General features: G+C 33.2%; 1 protein-coding gene across 3 annotated transcripts in view; it reads left to right on the forward strand.

Annotated features, from left to right (window-relative positions):
• Nucleotides 1–15,674, forward strand: part of LOC144839453 (sorting nexin-4-like) — a 31,688-nt gene extending 16,014 nt beyond the window's left edge. For all 3 annotated transcript variants that reach the window (XM_078694815.1, XM_078694822.1, XM_078694829.1), the window contains 8 exons: nucleotides 568–623; nucleotides 4,277–4,349; nucleotides 4,828–4,955; nucleotides 8,483–8,572; nucleotides 12,129–12,222; nucleotides 12,518–12,672; nucleotides 12,881–12,995; nucleotides 13,487–15,674. In XM_078694815.1, coding sequence (XP_078550941.1) covers nucleotides 568–623; nucleotides 4,277–4,349; nucleotides 4,828–4,955; nucleotides 8,483–8,572; nucleotides 12,129–12,222; nucleotides 12,518–12,672; nucleotides 12,881–12,995; nucleotides 13,487–13,534 — 759 coding nt within the window. In that variant the 3' untranslated portion in view covers nucleotides 13,535–15,674. The remainder of the gene's footprint in view (nucleotides 1–567; nucleotides 624–4,276; nucleotides 4,350–4,827; nucleotides 4,956–8,482; nucleotides 8,573–12,128; nucleotides 12,223–12,517; nucleotides 12,673–12,880; nucleotides 12,996–13,486) is intronic.
• The last annotated feature ends 198 nt before the right edge of the window (nucleotides 15,675–15,872 follow it).

The raw sequence follows: 15,872 nt of genomic DNA on the forward strand, positions 1-15,872 counted from the left end.
ACCTGTGATGTACAGACATTGTAATGTAATAATATTAATAAAGTGAAATAATTTTCTCTATTGTATTTGTATTAACTGAGTGTACAATTTTCTTGTAATAGGATTCCCTGTGTTTCATTTTGATGTTTTAGGAAGTTTTGAATGCTGTGTATAACTGCCCTGTACCAGTTATTGATACAACTTCCATTGCAATGCAACTATCCACCATGTTTCCTCGGTTTAATTGAACTAAAAAAACAAAAGGAAATTCAGATTAGGTTCTTGTGGTCCCACATAAGCCACAAATGCAGAGACTACCATGATTTTTTTCTTTAAAAAAAGTTTGTTATTGTGCACATGTACTGTATACATACTGTAGGACCAAATTCTACTGTCTACTGTACTCTACTGTAATAACACTTATCATCTCCTATGTTACTACACTACAGTACTGTACTCCTAATCTAGACAGGGGAAGCATTAAACATTCTGATTGGTTGGTGTGTAGAAATGTACAAATATTCAACCTTTTCAACTATTTGTGTGTAGATATTTTTACAATTAAGTATATTTTTTTTATATTTATAGCAAGATTCTCGATTGAAGAGCCTCAATGCTGCTTTTCGTCTCAAGAAACCAGATAAGTAAGTATGAGATTTCAAATACAATCTACAGGAGAACCTGTATTAAGGGAGCTCTTTGGGACCAAATGAATAGGGGTTTCCCTAGGCTAAATAAGGGTTGGCCATAGTGTTAAAACACTACTTTGTTTCACAGCAGTGTTTTAATTTAATTGCAATTATTTCATTCTTCTGCACCTGAGAAAGTAGCTGTATTCTATACAAAGGTTATTCAGTAGCAAATCCATAAAATCCATAACAATAACCAGAGTTCATGATTTACAATGTTGTTAAGATTTACTGGTATTTTTACCTTCACCTATGACGAATGCCTCTGCCCTCAACCACCATGAAATCGATAAACACCCAATTTAAAACTTGTTGTGTACCAAACGTTTTGACAGTATTAAAACCAATGCCAACAGCTAACATAAAATCACACACATGCAACAGAGATGTCATGACACTTTACACTTTAAGTAAAGATGTTTGATTTGTTTGTATCTTGTGAACACACCTTATTTATTTTACACAAAAGTCCTTTTCTGATTTACGTATCAGTAATATATAATAAGCCTGTGTTCATACCACTATGGTTTCTGGCATATTCCCATTCAGTCTTTATATAATAGGTAAGTTTAGGAGTACATGACTTAAACTAAACTAAAGCTCTGTCTACACTATCAAAACAATTGTGATGTGCCCAAATATGGTAGTGATATGACATCATCATGTCCATATATGGGCACATCTTATTTTTTTGTCACATAAAGTGTGATAGTGTAGACAGAGCTTTAGAATTGGTTTGTCACTTGTCTCTGTATGAAATAGGCTTAATTTAATTATTGTTTTTCCCTTAAATGAGGTTTATAAAGGCAAAAAAAAGTTTTAAAATATGAAATAGAAATTCTCACGGTCAATGTACTTTATACATTTGATAAAAATGTCCCTAAGTTGTGAATGTAAAGGACTGTAGATCATTATATATTATGGGAGTGTAATTGTATTGTGTGGTTTTAATCATCTTAAATGCCTAATTAGTGGCAACTTCATGATTCAAGTAATTAAATACAAAAATTGGATAATAGAGTTAGACGTCCGCTTTTGTACTCTGTCAATTTGCTCTGGTGTTGAATAATGAATTTGACAACAGGATGTCATGGTGTCTACCCACTCGCAGCTCATTAAACATGTAGTATTTTCAAGTCATTTTGAAGAATATTTATATGAGAAACCTGTAAGTGAAAACCTTTCCATGAAACAAATAAAGAGGCAAAATAGGTTTAAAACTAAATCATATTTTATTGGACAATGCATAGCGTAATAGGTATTAGAAATCTGACTAGGATCAAAATAGGATCAAATAGGTAGGGATACACAAGGGACTCTCAATGTTGGCCATCTGATTCCTGATCAAGACTATGTTTACCCAATGGAAATGGGTAACAATTGTAGTAATGCTGATTAGTACTGCAGGGTTGTAACTCACAACTCTTTCAACTCCACTCCCTTAGCCTCAAATGACTTTATAAGCATGATAAATTATAAATAGTTTATCCATCCTGTAATTGGCGAGTTACTCGCTGTTGGATGCGTTTGAAATGAAAAAATCAAAGAATTACTAATAATATTCTTATAATATAGGATACTGACAGAGTTTGACATTTTAAACCCTGTTGTCATTGTTTCATCAGCTGACTTTCCTAGAAACACTGTAAACAAATCCCTTAAAATCTGGAAGAGGTCCAATGTTAAATTAAACATCTAGGTGGTAGGTCAGAGGGGATTTGAAGGTTTCCCTTATTCTTTCAGTTTTACAATACTCCTGTTAAAAGATAGCAAATTATTACTACAGTTTCGTACTATCTTTAAAATTCAAGATATTAGAACAAAACTTCTTGGTTTTTCTTCCTAATGCTTGGTTTGAAATCTCTTTTAAAAAGTTAGAAATAATAAAAATCCTCTGATCATATTCTTAAACTATAACAATGCTCTAATTTTAGGTATACTAGCGAACAATAAAATGATAATTATACCACTACACACCATTGCACTGTGACAGATGAAATTCATTTACAACCTTGTTACAACTTATTTCTACCTTGTTTTTTAGATAAGATGAACCATAGAATTAATTCTGTTTTTTAATAATAATATATAAACTTATATGTAATGTATGGCAATTGTCAATGGTTTGTCAGTGTCAGTGCTGTACATTTAGGCCTACACCACCAGGTGTCGTATAAATCTTTAAAAATAGTCAATTGAGGAATTCCTGAGGATACTGGTAAGTCTTAAAGGATTTATAATTTTATCCTAAACCGGACATATTCAGCAGATGGAAAACTAGTTGCTTGGTGGTGTCATCACTATATTGTAGCCTCACTGCTAGCTAACACAGTAGCCTTAAGCATATAACCAATAAGGAGGTCTTTTTCTTTTCACTTTTCTTTTTGTATCCGACCTTCATTGTTCTGTTTATCAGTGTGTTTTTTTAAAATGTTTTTTAAATGTGCAACAGTGATTACAAAAAGCTGCCGTGTGATAGAACCATTCAATAGACCATTTATCGTGCAATAGAACGAATACTGAGTGGCACATAATAATAAGATAAGAAACTAACTAATCAAATGGAAAGAATACACTCAGGTGTGTTATCTACCTCTCTGAGAAAACTGATTCTTTTAGTCATATGACTCTTTTATTGTTTAATGCAGAAACACTGCACTTTAAACTTTCTTTCAATTCCTTCAAGGAATAGAAGTACTAGACCTGCCAACTTTCACACATTATACGTGCATGAACTTTTCCCACGCAGTTAATACAACATACGACTAAAAAAATATAGTTGCTCCAAGCTCTTTGAGTCATACATATCTTTACTTTATTATTGAAAACAAAGCCAACTGCACTACACAATCAAATTTTAACTTTATACGACTTTCTGTCAAAGTTTTCTGTACTTCTTCAACAAGCTCACAGATTGTGTCGTGTAACCAACAAATAGAGGGTGCTATAACATGTTAAAAATAGCAAAAATGTCAGTATTGTCTTTAGGGAAAATAGTAGATTTTTCTTGTACAGTTACTATTACTTAAGTTCTCAAATTAAATCTATTCCTCATGTTTTCAAGTTGCCCAGTTTCCTGTATAATGTTTTGTCGTTTGTTATCAGTGTTCAATGTGCGTTTATTATTCAAACAAAATGAAATTGAAACTTATAACAATAAGATGAGATCAAGGAGATTTATACTAAAGATGAGTAACAGTCACACTTCAGAAAACTGAAAGTAACAGGCTATAAACGAGAAAAAGTGACACAAAAGCCCCTTGCAAGAGAGAATTTAGCATTTCCCCAAAATTTTTATTTTCTATTGCTCAAAATGACCAATTTAGATTTATATGATAGAACGAAATTTCAATATAAAATTTAATGACAAAAATGTAGATCAGCATTTCGTTACCATCAAATAACCATTTTCAAGATCAAGTAAAAAACAATGAATGAAATTTGATTATTAAGTATACTGTAACAAACCTGAACATGACTTTTTTCGAGATGGGCTGCTCTTGGGCTTTTTTTCAAGGTTTTACAGTTATTTTTAACAGTTTTACAGTCACTCCAAAGCATGTAGTCTCCCAGACCTGTTTTTAAATGATTTTATTTTTATTTTTCAGACGTTTCGAAGACCTTAAGAACTATTGCACTAATCTGCAAAGTAATATAACAGCATTGTTAAAGTTGAGAGCTGTAAGTACTCATTTAAATGCTTCAATAATGTATGGCACCATGAGACACTATACTTGATAACAAGTTAACTGTATAAAATAATTTTACTAAATAAACCTATTCCAGTACTTGCTACGTTTCGGCTATTTTCAGTATCCTTGGTCACACAAACGACTCTGTAATGACCTTCTGTCACTCGTCATGGCTCGGTGAAGTTAACTGACCTACACTGTTAGCATTTTAAACTTAACTAGTTCATGTATTCATTCATGTATGTGTGTGCAATTCATCGCTAAATGGCCCCCCCTTTTCTTGAAATTCCCCCCCTTTTCCTGAAATGCCCTTTTAAAACTAGAGGAGATCACCAGTCACAAGCTTATGACGATTTAAGTGTGGTCCACAGGAAAACAATTATTTTAATCCACCACATGGTTTTAAATATTCATTAGCACAAATTGTAGGCTAACCATGTATTACAATGGTTGATACACATTTTCAGAAATTAGCTGACAGACTGTATGGTATCCATAAAATCCATGGTAACTATGGGCGTGTATTCAGTGAGTGGAGTGGCATTGAACACGAGATGGGAGATGGTCTACAGAGTGCTGGTCACTATATGGACTCGTAAGTAAACAATTTTATTTCTACTATTGTGTGCCACAAAAATTACCCCTTCCATACACCTATAAAAAGTCCAGAGTTTACAGTTTACACACAAGTGTCATAACCAGCGTTTCGTATGGTGTTTTGCTAAGTGATTTGAAAGGCATATAAATGTTCTCCAGGGGAAACACTTGTACCCTTAAAATTTAAACAAATCTCCTATCTAAGTGAATACATTTAAGGGAAATACTATTTATTGAGTTAAATGTCTCACTTAAGTGTGATTGGTGAATACGGCCACTGGACTGTATCTGTGAGTGAAGTGGGATTGAAACATAGATGGCAGATGGTATAAAAAAAGTACTGATTGCAATGTATGAACACGCATTGGGAGATGATGATATTTAGATTTTAACCAGCCTATTAGTGGCAAAAATTTGCTGTTTGATTGGAATGAAATAAATAAATACATTCTTCAGTGGTCTCATAAATGGACACTTCTATGGGACACCATTAGTTTAGTTCTGATGAGAATTATTGAGTGCTTGGTAGAAAATCTCAAGAGAGTAGTTTATCATGGTCTCATAGTTTCTTGGCTTTTGTTCTTTCATGTTTCTTCACCTGTGCAATAGTTACTGCCTTTACTAGTAGTTACTATCTTTTTTTTGTTGAAAAGTGGTGACTACATACAGTATTATTTACAGGTTTTCAGTGTACACACCAGTTTCGGTGTCCTTATTGTAACTTCTCAACACAATGCATGTTCTCACCCTTGAAAGTAATGTGTCTCGACTTTCTTAACCTTGCCCCAGTTATTAGTCCATCTTGAGCTTATGTGTATTGACTTTAACTACCCACTTCACATTTACAAGGTATGTATAATTGGAGTTGCAGACTCAATTATGAGATGATGTCATAGAAAACACAAAGGTGATTGAGGAAATCCACCTAGGCACCTGTTCAGCACATCCTTACCTGATGGCTATATCATCCTATTGTTCTTAAGTATTATCCAACATTACTTCCGCTGTGAAGTATAAAAAAGTTAATCTCCACCCACTTGTCACGTTACTGTTTTATCTTAGATCATCTCTGGGTGAGTATTTTTAACCCGAAATGACAGGGCTGAGATGACTAGTACACTAGGGTAATTAATCCTCCTACTCATTCTGAAAGTTGCACTGGATTCTGAGTGCACATGAACCAGATATGTACACTGGGCCTCCAATTTAAGGTCCTGAGAAGATTTGTTCGGGCTAAGAGGAGAGGCTTGAACCTGTGCCGATTTTAAGGCTGCCTCAACCACTCAACCATGTGATGTCCCAACTGATCTAACCATCTTGTCCCAACTGATCTAACCTCTTGTCCCAATACTTGTCCCACAGATTAGAAATTACAGTTAGCTATACTTTTGTTTTCAAAGCAAAATAGAAAAAAAAATGCTGATGATATAGATAAGATGGAGGCTTATAATAGAAACTGATTCGGGTGGGTTGTTTCCATGAAAGGTCACAGGGATCATACACAGCGCCTAGCTGAAGCACATGCCCACTGAGTCATTCTATAGACTAGACACTTCATTAGCATGACATCAGATCAGATCTAGGTCCCTTCTGCTTTCTATTTATTCCGAGGCATTAGTCTGTAGCCAATGAGTGACACTGTCTTATTCCCTTTCATATGATGTTTACTCCACAGTTTAATTGACCCACGATGACCCTCTATCTATGCACCCCTAGCTTGATTCTAATTGTAAAGGCTTAAATCTAAACCCAACCTCACGTATATCGATTCTGTCTCGTGCGTTGATAGATTAGGCGACAACTGAATCCCTAGGGAATATAAACTCTATATAAATCTACATGCAGGATTAATGTTTGCCATTAATCATACTTTTCCTAGTAAATATTCTCTTATTAAAATTTTGAATTACTATCCAAGGAAATTCTACTAATTTGTACCTCGTCAATGTACCAATACACAATGCACAGTAGCCCATAACGGTGGGTCCGCATGCTATAGCCTCTTTTGAGATGTTACCTAAATGGCCACAATAAAGAAATTGTATTGTATAAATACAAAAGATTAAAGCGCAGCTATGCTTTGCAAGATAAGTATCTGTTGCTACATCCTATTGCAGGACACTCTCCAAATTATCCCATGGATGAGTTCAGTCAGATATCATTATCAGTGATTATAATTATTGTCTATTTTAATTAATAATTACTTTAGTACAACATATTATTAGCAATTATCATTTAATTATTTTTCAGTTACTTTCTAAATTTACCATAGTCATCCAAGATTTGTGTCTGCTCGAATGCCATGTAGCGACGCTTATATAATCTTTGTTATTATTACAGTAGGCCACAGTGTATGTACTGGGGACAGTCTACCTATACTTTTAAATTGCTGTGTTATAAACCAATTCCATTCGAAATATGTAAATAGTGTAATTGATTTTAACAAATTGTTAGTGGTGTTTATGTCCAGAAAGCTAAGGTTTTTAGTATTTTCAAACCATATACTTGAAAATAGTAATAACACACCAAATGCCAAAATGTTTACTTTTTTAAAAAAACATTAACATGTTAAAAAATAAATCAAAGCCATAAGATTTCAATCAATTTCTTTATATCAAATGCCAAGTTAACTTAAGACTTTCTAAAGTAACTTGACATGATTTTTCTGTCTGGCGTCCTTGCCCCTAAAATCTAATTTTCGGTTTGCATGTCCCGACGACAATAACACAAGTGCAGCGATAGTCTAAAGATCAATATGCATCTTGAGTCATGGATTGCTTCCTGTTTTCAATGTCACAATTCAAGTAGTTTTAGATTGATGGTAATGTTGCTCGACGATGGTAGTGCGGACGCGCCAGCTTCCTGTGCATATCCTGTGTGCGTGTGTCCAATGATGTATTCCCACATAGCTTTTGGTGAACAGACACCTGGGAGCCGCATTGATCGTTCTATGTCAATGGAATTGTCAGTAATTACACTTTGTGATGAATATTGATATATATTGTTTCCCATTTCATTACATTACATTGTGATATGTCTGAATAGGGTATGAAAATATAATGTTAGTATTATAGTACTGTTTTTAAAAATTATTTTGATCTATCCTGTGGATTTATGCATTGATGTATATTGCCGTTTATCAATTTATTTATGTAGCTCAACTGAGAGCTGTTAGTGACAATTTTGCATTGTGAGCAATCTGTTGTAGTTGCTATAACCAATAGGGTCTGAAAATCTAATACACATATGTGGCTTTTAAAAATAGTCTTTGAGAATCAGGGTCGTAGCCAGCATGAGGCAGACGATGCGCTCGCCTTGTGTGTAAAGTTTCAATTTTCACCACCTACCCCAATTCCCCAGAAGAGATCGTCATATTTTATATTAATAATATTATATTTAAAGCATCTTTGCCTCATCTCTTGCTACAAATGATTATGATAAGTGTCTTTAATAGGGTATGTTAAATGCTCCAAGATTACAAATAAAATCTTCAAGACGTGATTGCTTTCTTTTCTTTATAATTAGGTACAAAGATTATATTGATGATTTTATGGCAGAAGAGGAGCTAATTGCAGATCAGTTGAAGGAATATGCATGTTTTGCAGATGCTGTTAGGTAAGAAGGCTAACAAAATACTTAAGCTAAATAGAGGGCAGTAGACATTACTATAAGGTGTTGCATTTGCCTTGTACTTTAAACAACTCAACGTCTTCCCATTATCAAGCACGTAAAACACATACATTCTCTTCCACACACTATAGTATCCCTATTTTAAGTCTAAAAAGGGCCAATCTGGGAAAAAATTAGAAACAAGTGTTTCTCAACTGATTTGAGTTATATAGGTTCTATATATCCACCAAAAAAAAGTTCCAGTTCATCTGGCCTGGGGAAAGCCGCCATTTTGGATTTTTAAAATGGCCGCCATAAAATACATATTTTTGCTCATATATCAGCTTCCACATCATGTATGGATATGATTTTGGTGGCAAAGTATATGTTTTGAGGGTCAATGAATCCAAATACAGCATTTTGAAGTTTACTGAATGTCCGCCATCTTGTTTTTCAAAATGGCCGCCATAAAATACAGATTTGTACTCATCTCAACTTCTACATCGTGTATGAACGTGATTTTAGTGACAAAGTGTAGTTGTGAGTGTCAAGAAATCGAAAAACAGCATTTTCGTAATTCACTCAATGGCCGCCATTTTGTTTTTCAAAATGGCCACCATAAAAATACAGATTTTTGCTCTTATCTCAGCTTCCAATCCATATAATGTATGGAAGTGATTTTGGTGGCAATGTATATATTTTGAGGGTCAAGGATTTCAATTACAGCATTTTTTTTAAGTTCACTTAATGGCCACCATTTTGTTTTTCAAAATGGTCACCATAAAATACAGGTTTTGCTAATTTCGTAGCTCATATACATAATGAAGACATGATTTTGATAACTAAGTCTATGTTTTGATTGTTACAGAATAAAAAATCAGCATTCTAAAATACAGAGTCGGAAAGTGATCAGATCTTCTTATTCCATTTAGGACCAAACTTCATAGTTGAAGGCTTCTGCTCCACTGGCTTTAGATGTTGCTTTTTTTTAATACAGTTTGTTAAATACAGTAATAGTTTTAAAATTCCCAATCAAACTGGCACAACATATAATAATGACAACATTTATGTACAATCCCCTTTGTCTAGTCTCCGAGATCTATCGCTATTACAATCCTCATTATTACTATGTCAACGTCGTGAGTTAATCACAAGATCGAGTTCCATACTGATTACGACCAAAGAGGTACACAAGAAGATACCAGAGAGTGTACTGTAACTATCATTCGCGAGAAGAAACTAATAAACAAGATATTCTAAAGAAGTTACATAGACATGTAAAGATATTTTCCAAATATAAAGAGAAGCATGGCCAACTTGCAGTTAAAAGTACAACTTATGGATAAAGCAAGTAACATATCTTAAGAATACATGGTAATACACTGGGAGATCAACACTAGTCACCCTAAATGGTCTGCATTTATGTTTAAATCTAGCTGCTTATCTGCCATCCTAATAACCTTCGATCAACCAATGTGACGTAAAGTAATGCAAATAATTAGAGAAAGAAAACTGGCATTTGTCGTCAAACTCGAAAGATTCTTAAGAGCTTTCTGGGAAAGTCAAAAAGATATCAAGAACATTTAAGCTGTGGCTGTATCATTAGATGGTATAACTTTTTAGGCATGATTGTGCAATTGGGAGCTCCAGGTTCAGATATAGCATCTACAGTATGCTTTCATATTTGCAGCAGCTGGTCATGGCCAAAATGCCAAAAGTGGAAGGCTATATCTGGAAATGCTGAAAGACAAATTTCAAGATACATAAGGTTTTCTCTATTGTCATGTGCTCATGTCTGAAAACTGATTCTTCACCATTATAACACGTTGCATGATATCCATTCTTTTGGAACATCTTGTATTGTATGTATATGGAAATTTGTCGTTCGGGCATATTGGCCATCATGGTCAATTGTCCTATACTGTGTCTATATCTGGAGACAAAATGGTACATCCTCATCTCGTGTCATCATTATATGATACATAGCTGCATCTTCTAAGATCTTTAGAATATACAGCTCTCTTTAAAGTAGGTTATGCACAACTTCAAAACCTCAAGCCACCAGTATGTCCAATATAACCAAGAAAGCTCCTGAAAAGATAAACTCCTCCGTGTCTGATTATTATGACTGGTAGATGAGCAGCTAGATATACGTTTTCAGAGTGGCTGTACCATTGTATAAACTGTTGACATGTTAATTGGATAAAAAAGAATGATCGGCATAAACTATCGTCGATTTGTCCAGTTATCGCATTATACCTACATGCATAAATCCAGACCAGTTATGGTGAAGTAGTGTTAGTCCCCAGTGTATTAGGTAACCATACATTCAGTCACATAAGATATGTTGCTTTAAATTGCTTTATCTATAATGTATCTGATTGGAATATGCTTAACTAAAATTGGCCATGCTTCTCTTTAGGATTTGGAAAATATCTTAAAATGTCGTCTAACAAACTTTTTTAGAATATTTTATTTTTAGGTTCTTCATGCGAATGATATAGTTACAGTACATCGCTGATATCTTCTTGTGTACAGTATCTCATGGGTCCATAATCATTGTGGTTCCCATATATTATCACCAACATATTGACTTATTCTCGTCATCACTTTCCAACTGTATTTCAAAAGCTGAATTTTGTTTTTATTCTGTAACCTTCAAAACATAGGCTTAGCAAAATCATAATCATAGTAGCTCATAAATTAGGAAAAACCTGTAGCTTATGGTGGCCATTTTGACAATCAAAATGGTGGCCATTGAGTGAACTTCAAAAAGCTGTATTTAGATTTCTTGACCCTCAAAACATAAACATTGCCACCAAAATCACTTCCATGCACCTTCCATGTAGAAGCTGAGGTACGAGGACAAATCTGTAAATTTTATGGCAGCCATTTTTAAAAACAAAATGGCGGGCATTAGGTGAACTTTAAAATACTATATTTGAATTCCTTGACCTTCAAAACATATACTTTTCTACCAAAATTACGTTCATATGATGTAGAAGCTGAGATATGAGGAAAAATCTGTAAATTTTATAGCAGCCATTTTGATTTTTAAAATGGCGGCCATTGGGTGAAATTCAAATTAATGCTGTATTTGGATTCCTTGACCGTCAAAACCTACATTTTGCCACCAAAATCATGTCTATACATGATGTAGAAGCTGAGATAAGCACAAATCTGTATTTTAAGACGGCCATTTTGAAAAACAATATGGCGGTTATTGAGTGAACTTCAAAATGCTGTATTTAGATTCCTTGACCCTCAAAACATACACTTTGCCACCAAAATCATTTCCATGCATGATGTAGAAGAGGAGATATGAGCAAAAACCTGTATTTTATGGCGGCCATTTTGAAAATCCAAAATGGCGGCTTTCCCCAGGCCAGATGAGCTGGAACTTTTTTTTGGTGGATATATAGACCCCATATGACACAAATCAGTTGAGAAACACTTGTTTCTAATTTTTTCCCAGAGAAAGTGTAAAATGGGGATACTACTAATCTATATTTGTTATGAGGAGCTATGGTGATAGAATGTAATTGTTACTATTTCATTACAGATCTGTTTGTAGCAAACAAGAAATGTTGCAGTATGAAGTTGAAAAAGCAGAGGAAATGTTAGCATCTAAAACTCAACTAAGAGATCAGCTTCAGGTTGGTAATAATAGTCATTGTAAAGCTCTGTCTACACTATCAAACTTTATGTGATGTGCCCATATATGGACATGATGATGTCATAGCACTACCATATTTGAGAATATCACTACCATTTTTATTGATGGTGATTGGCCTAGTAGTAAACATTTTGAAATTTATAATATTAATAATGAAATAGAGATCTATACAAATACAACTTACGTGTACGAAATCGTGTAAAAAATCGTTAATTTATATACTTGTGAAAAGGGTATAACATAGAAACTTTGAATTCTTTTTATATTGATTATAGGGTACCGCACCAACAAAAACCTTCTCCTGGCGGGGCCTTAGTAGCAAAGTATTTGGTCCTGAAACAGAACAAGTGAAAGAGACTAAGTTAAGACAGGTCAAAGATCAAATTCAAGAAGCAGAGGAGAATGTGACAAGAACACAAAAAGAAGCAGAGTGAGTTATATTTTGATTTAAAAATAAGTAATAGTACATAGCCTATGTAAAATCTTATATTTAACCTCTAAAGCAGTCAATATCTGTATAATAGTACACCAATATTATTTTATTTGACAGTTTTTGTTACAAACTATGAGCAGTGGTGCCTTCAACATAGGCATTTATTGGTGAAAATCATTTCAATTTAATGTTTTTCCTATTTCAGGGAATTTGTAGAAGAGGCACTAAAAGAAATAGATGCATTCAAGAAAACTAAAACAGCAGATCTAAAAGAAATATTTATCAATTTCTCCGTTCTTCAAATAAAAATTGCAAAAAGGGTAGGTGATCACATTCACATATTAACCTTTTATGTTTTTCTTTTCACCACATGCGCTGATTTTGTTGTCCGTTGGCTTATTAGATCGGGGGTCGCCACTTCTTTAGCCATCCTTTCAACAGATCTGGGATGTACTAGATCACTGGGGTAACTCTCTACTCTTTCTAAAAGCTCTGGGTTCTTTAAAGTACATACAAACCAGATGTGTATAATGTATACTCCAGTCCTTCTACCGCCATAACTATGGTCGAGGGGTGCCTTGAACATGTTCCAATATTATGGCTACGGTTTACAGTGGTCTAAAGCTCTGTCTACACTATCAAACTTTATGTGATGTGCCCATATATGGACATGATGTAATATCACTACCATATTTGGGCACATCACACTTTTTTGTCAAACTAGTTTGATAATGTAGACAGAGCTTTAACCACTCGACTTGACTATTGCAAAATGTAGCATTGTTGAAATAATGTTATTTTTTTTTTACAGGGAATTACAACTTGGACCAATACAAAAGAATGTTTTGAAAAGATGTAACGATATATATTGAAGAATATTTAGAAATAATATTAAAGGTAACCGAAGGATAACTAATGCTGGACTTGCTTTTAAGCAAGAAAAACTAAATTTATAATAATAAAGATCTATTTTAATAGAGTATTTGATCTTCTTTATTTTCTATATCTCTTTGGAAATATCTGTTATTATATTTATATTATGTTTCAGTGATGTAGTACTAGCATTAGTTAAACTGTATTTTCAATATTACTCCATTCGTTCAATATTTGTAAAATTTCTGTTTTTAGCCTCTAATTTTTTTTTCTTGGTTTTTTGTGTTATATATTTTAAATTTAAAATTCTTGTAATCAAAACACTGTAGTACTATTAATTATCACTATTCACTTCTCTATTTACTCTTCCCTGGTACATACTGTATAGTTAGTATAATAATATATTTATAATATTGTAGCATTGATGACTTTATTTATTTCGTTTATATCCAATCAATTATAGATTAAAAGGCCCAGGGAGATATAAAATAAGTAACTAACCAACAATAAGGATAGCACATGCATGGCCTGAGACAAAATTAAGAATTGGTTTAGCCAGTGGACTTTGTTTCAATTTTGAGCCTACAAATTTGGGTTTTCTGAACAGTTCATTATCAACCAATAGTGGGTTGTCATTCTAGGTTATAGGTGACAATTTAACGTAATGAAACATTTTGGCACACATGGCATTTCATAGGTTAAAAATATAATAACTAGACCTGATATTTAGACTTGCCCCAAGTCTGTAGTTATTTTCTTTTCTATGTTAGTCTACCAGATCGATTTTTGTCTGAATACGAGCTCATGTATTATACGTATGATACGCCATATGTGCCAAAATATTTATCTTTTTACTAATTTCGATCTTAAATCTAGACTACCTGGAATTGTGTAATGCATAATCCTGCCATATTTTATTTATCTGTTATTTCTTAAATATGAAAGTATTTTTTGACATAAAGTGCACTTAAATGGGTTGCTTTTTTTACCCTGAGAGGCTATAAATCGATGTTAAATATCATAATCGCAACTGGTAAAAAGAATTGAATGACATTGTTTTCAATTTTGTAATGGAACAATGGGTGAATGTATCATTAATAATATAAAATTAATGATTTAATAAATATTCAACATTATATTAATAATTATTATATTAAAAGAAATCTGATTGTGCAATGCTATGGACAGCACACAAATTGCAGTTCAGCATGTACTGTACAATTTTATTACTGTTTTTTAGATTAATTTATTTAAACTTTTGTTCAAGTTATCTCATGCAATAGCAGTTTTAAGCCATGCAATAGCATTTATAGTAATTTGAATGCATGAAACATTAAAAATAATGTTTATTTGTCATGTTTTATTACGCCTTGACTCGACCAGTTACATGGCGTGCATAAGGTACAGTCAATGTTGTATTTTCATACCACTGATCTGGCAAGACCTTAGTATATTAGTGCTACACATTTATCTAATGTTGTAGCCAAAAATGAATCTATGTTTCTAAAGCTCTGTCTAAACTATGAAACTAGTTTGACAAAAAAAAGTGTGATGTGCCCAAAAAATATGGTAGTAATATTCCCAAATATGGTAGTGATATTCCCAAATGTGGTAGTGAGATGACATCATCATGTTCATATGGGCACATAAAGTTTAATTTTAGTTTGAATAAAAATGTTCCCTGGTATCCGTTAGATGAATTAGAAAACATATCCCTACGTACATTGGACCTTCTGTGAGGTTATTTTTTAAATTCTAATTTGTAATCAAACTGCCAGTATGTATAGTATACCTGTCAATAATAGTAATGATGTATTATAATCTGTCTTATCATTAAGTATAGTACTAGTAGACAGTTGTTGGATATGTGTCTAAGTTTTGGTCTGTATACTAATGGAGTTTCAACTCCGGAATGGGTAAGTGGGGGGTTGGGGGAAAGGGGGAGGTGAGAGTTGGGAGAGTAGTTAAACTTTACAGTCAAATCATTCCATTATTAGTGAATATTTCTGTATTTTATTCAAGTTGATTGAAATCAAATTATATATTTCATGTTAATGTGTAATTTTGGTACAATACTTGTTAATTTCAATTATGTATTGGGTTGCAAACCAAATAAATTATTTAAACAAAAATTACCATTTCACGTTTTCTTTCTGTTGAATTAAAATAAAATGTTTCTACAGCATACTAAATAGGCATTCTGTATTATCATATCATATTAAATTGTCTTGTCATGACCACAAATATAGGCAAACATGACATTTTCTGAATGTATATAATGTTCAATGCATGGTTAACATATTTACTGATGATGAAAATCTAAA

The sequence above is a fragment of the Antedon bifida genome, chromosome 1 (assembly GCF_963402885.1).
Source record: "Antedon bifida chromosome 1, ecAntBifi1.1, whole genome shotgun sequence".
Classification (NCBI taxonomy): domain Eukaryota; kingdom Metazoa; phylum Echinodermata; class Crinoidea; order Comatulida; family Antedonidae; genus Antedon; species Antedon bifida.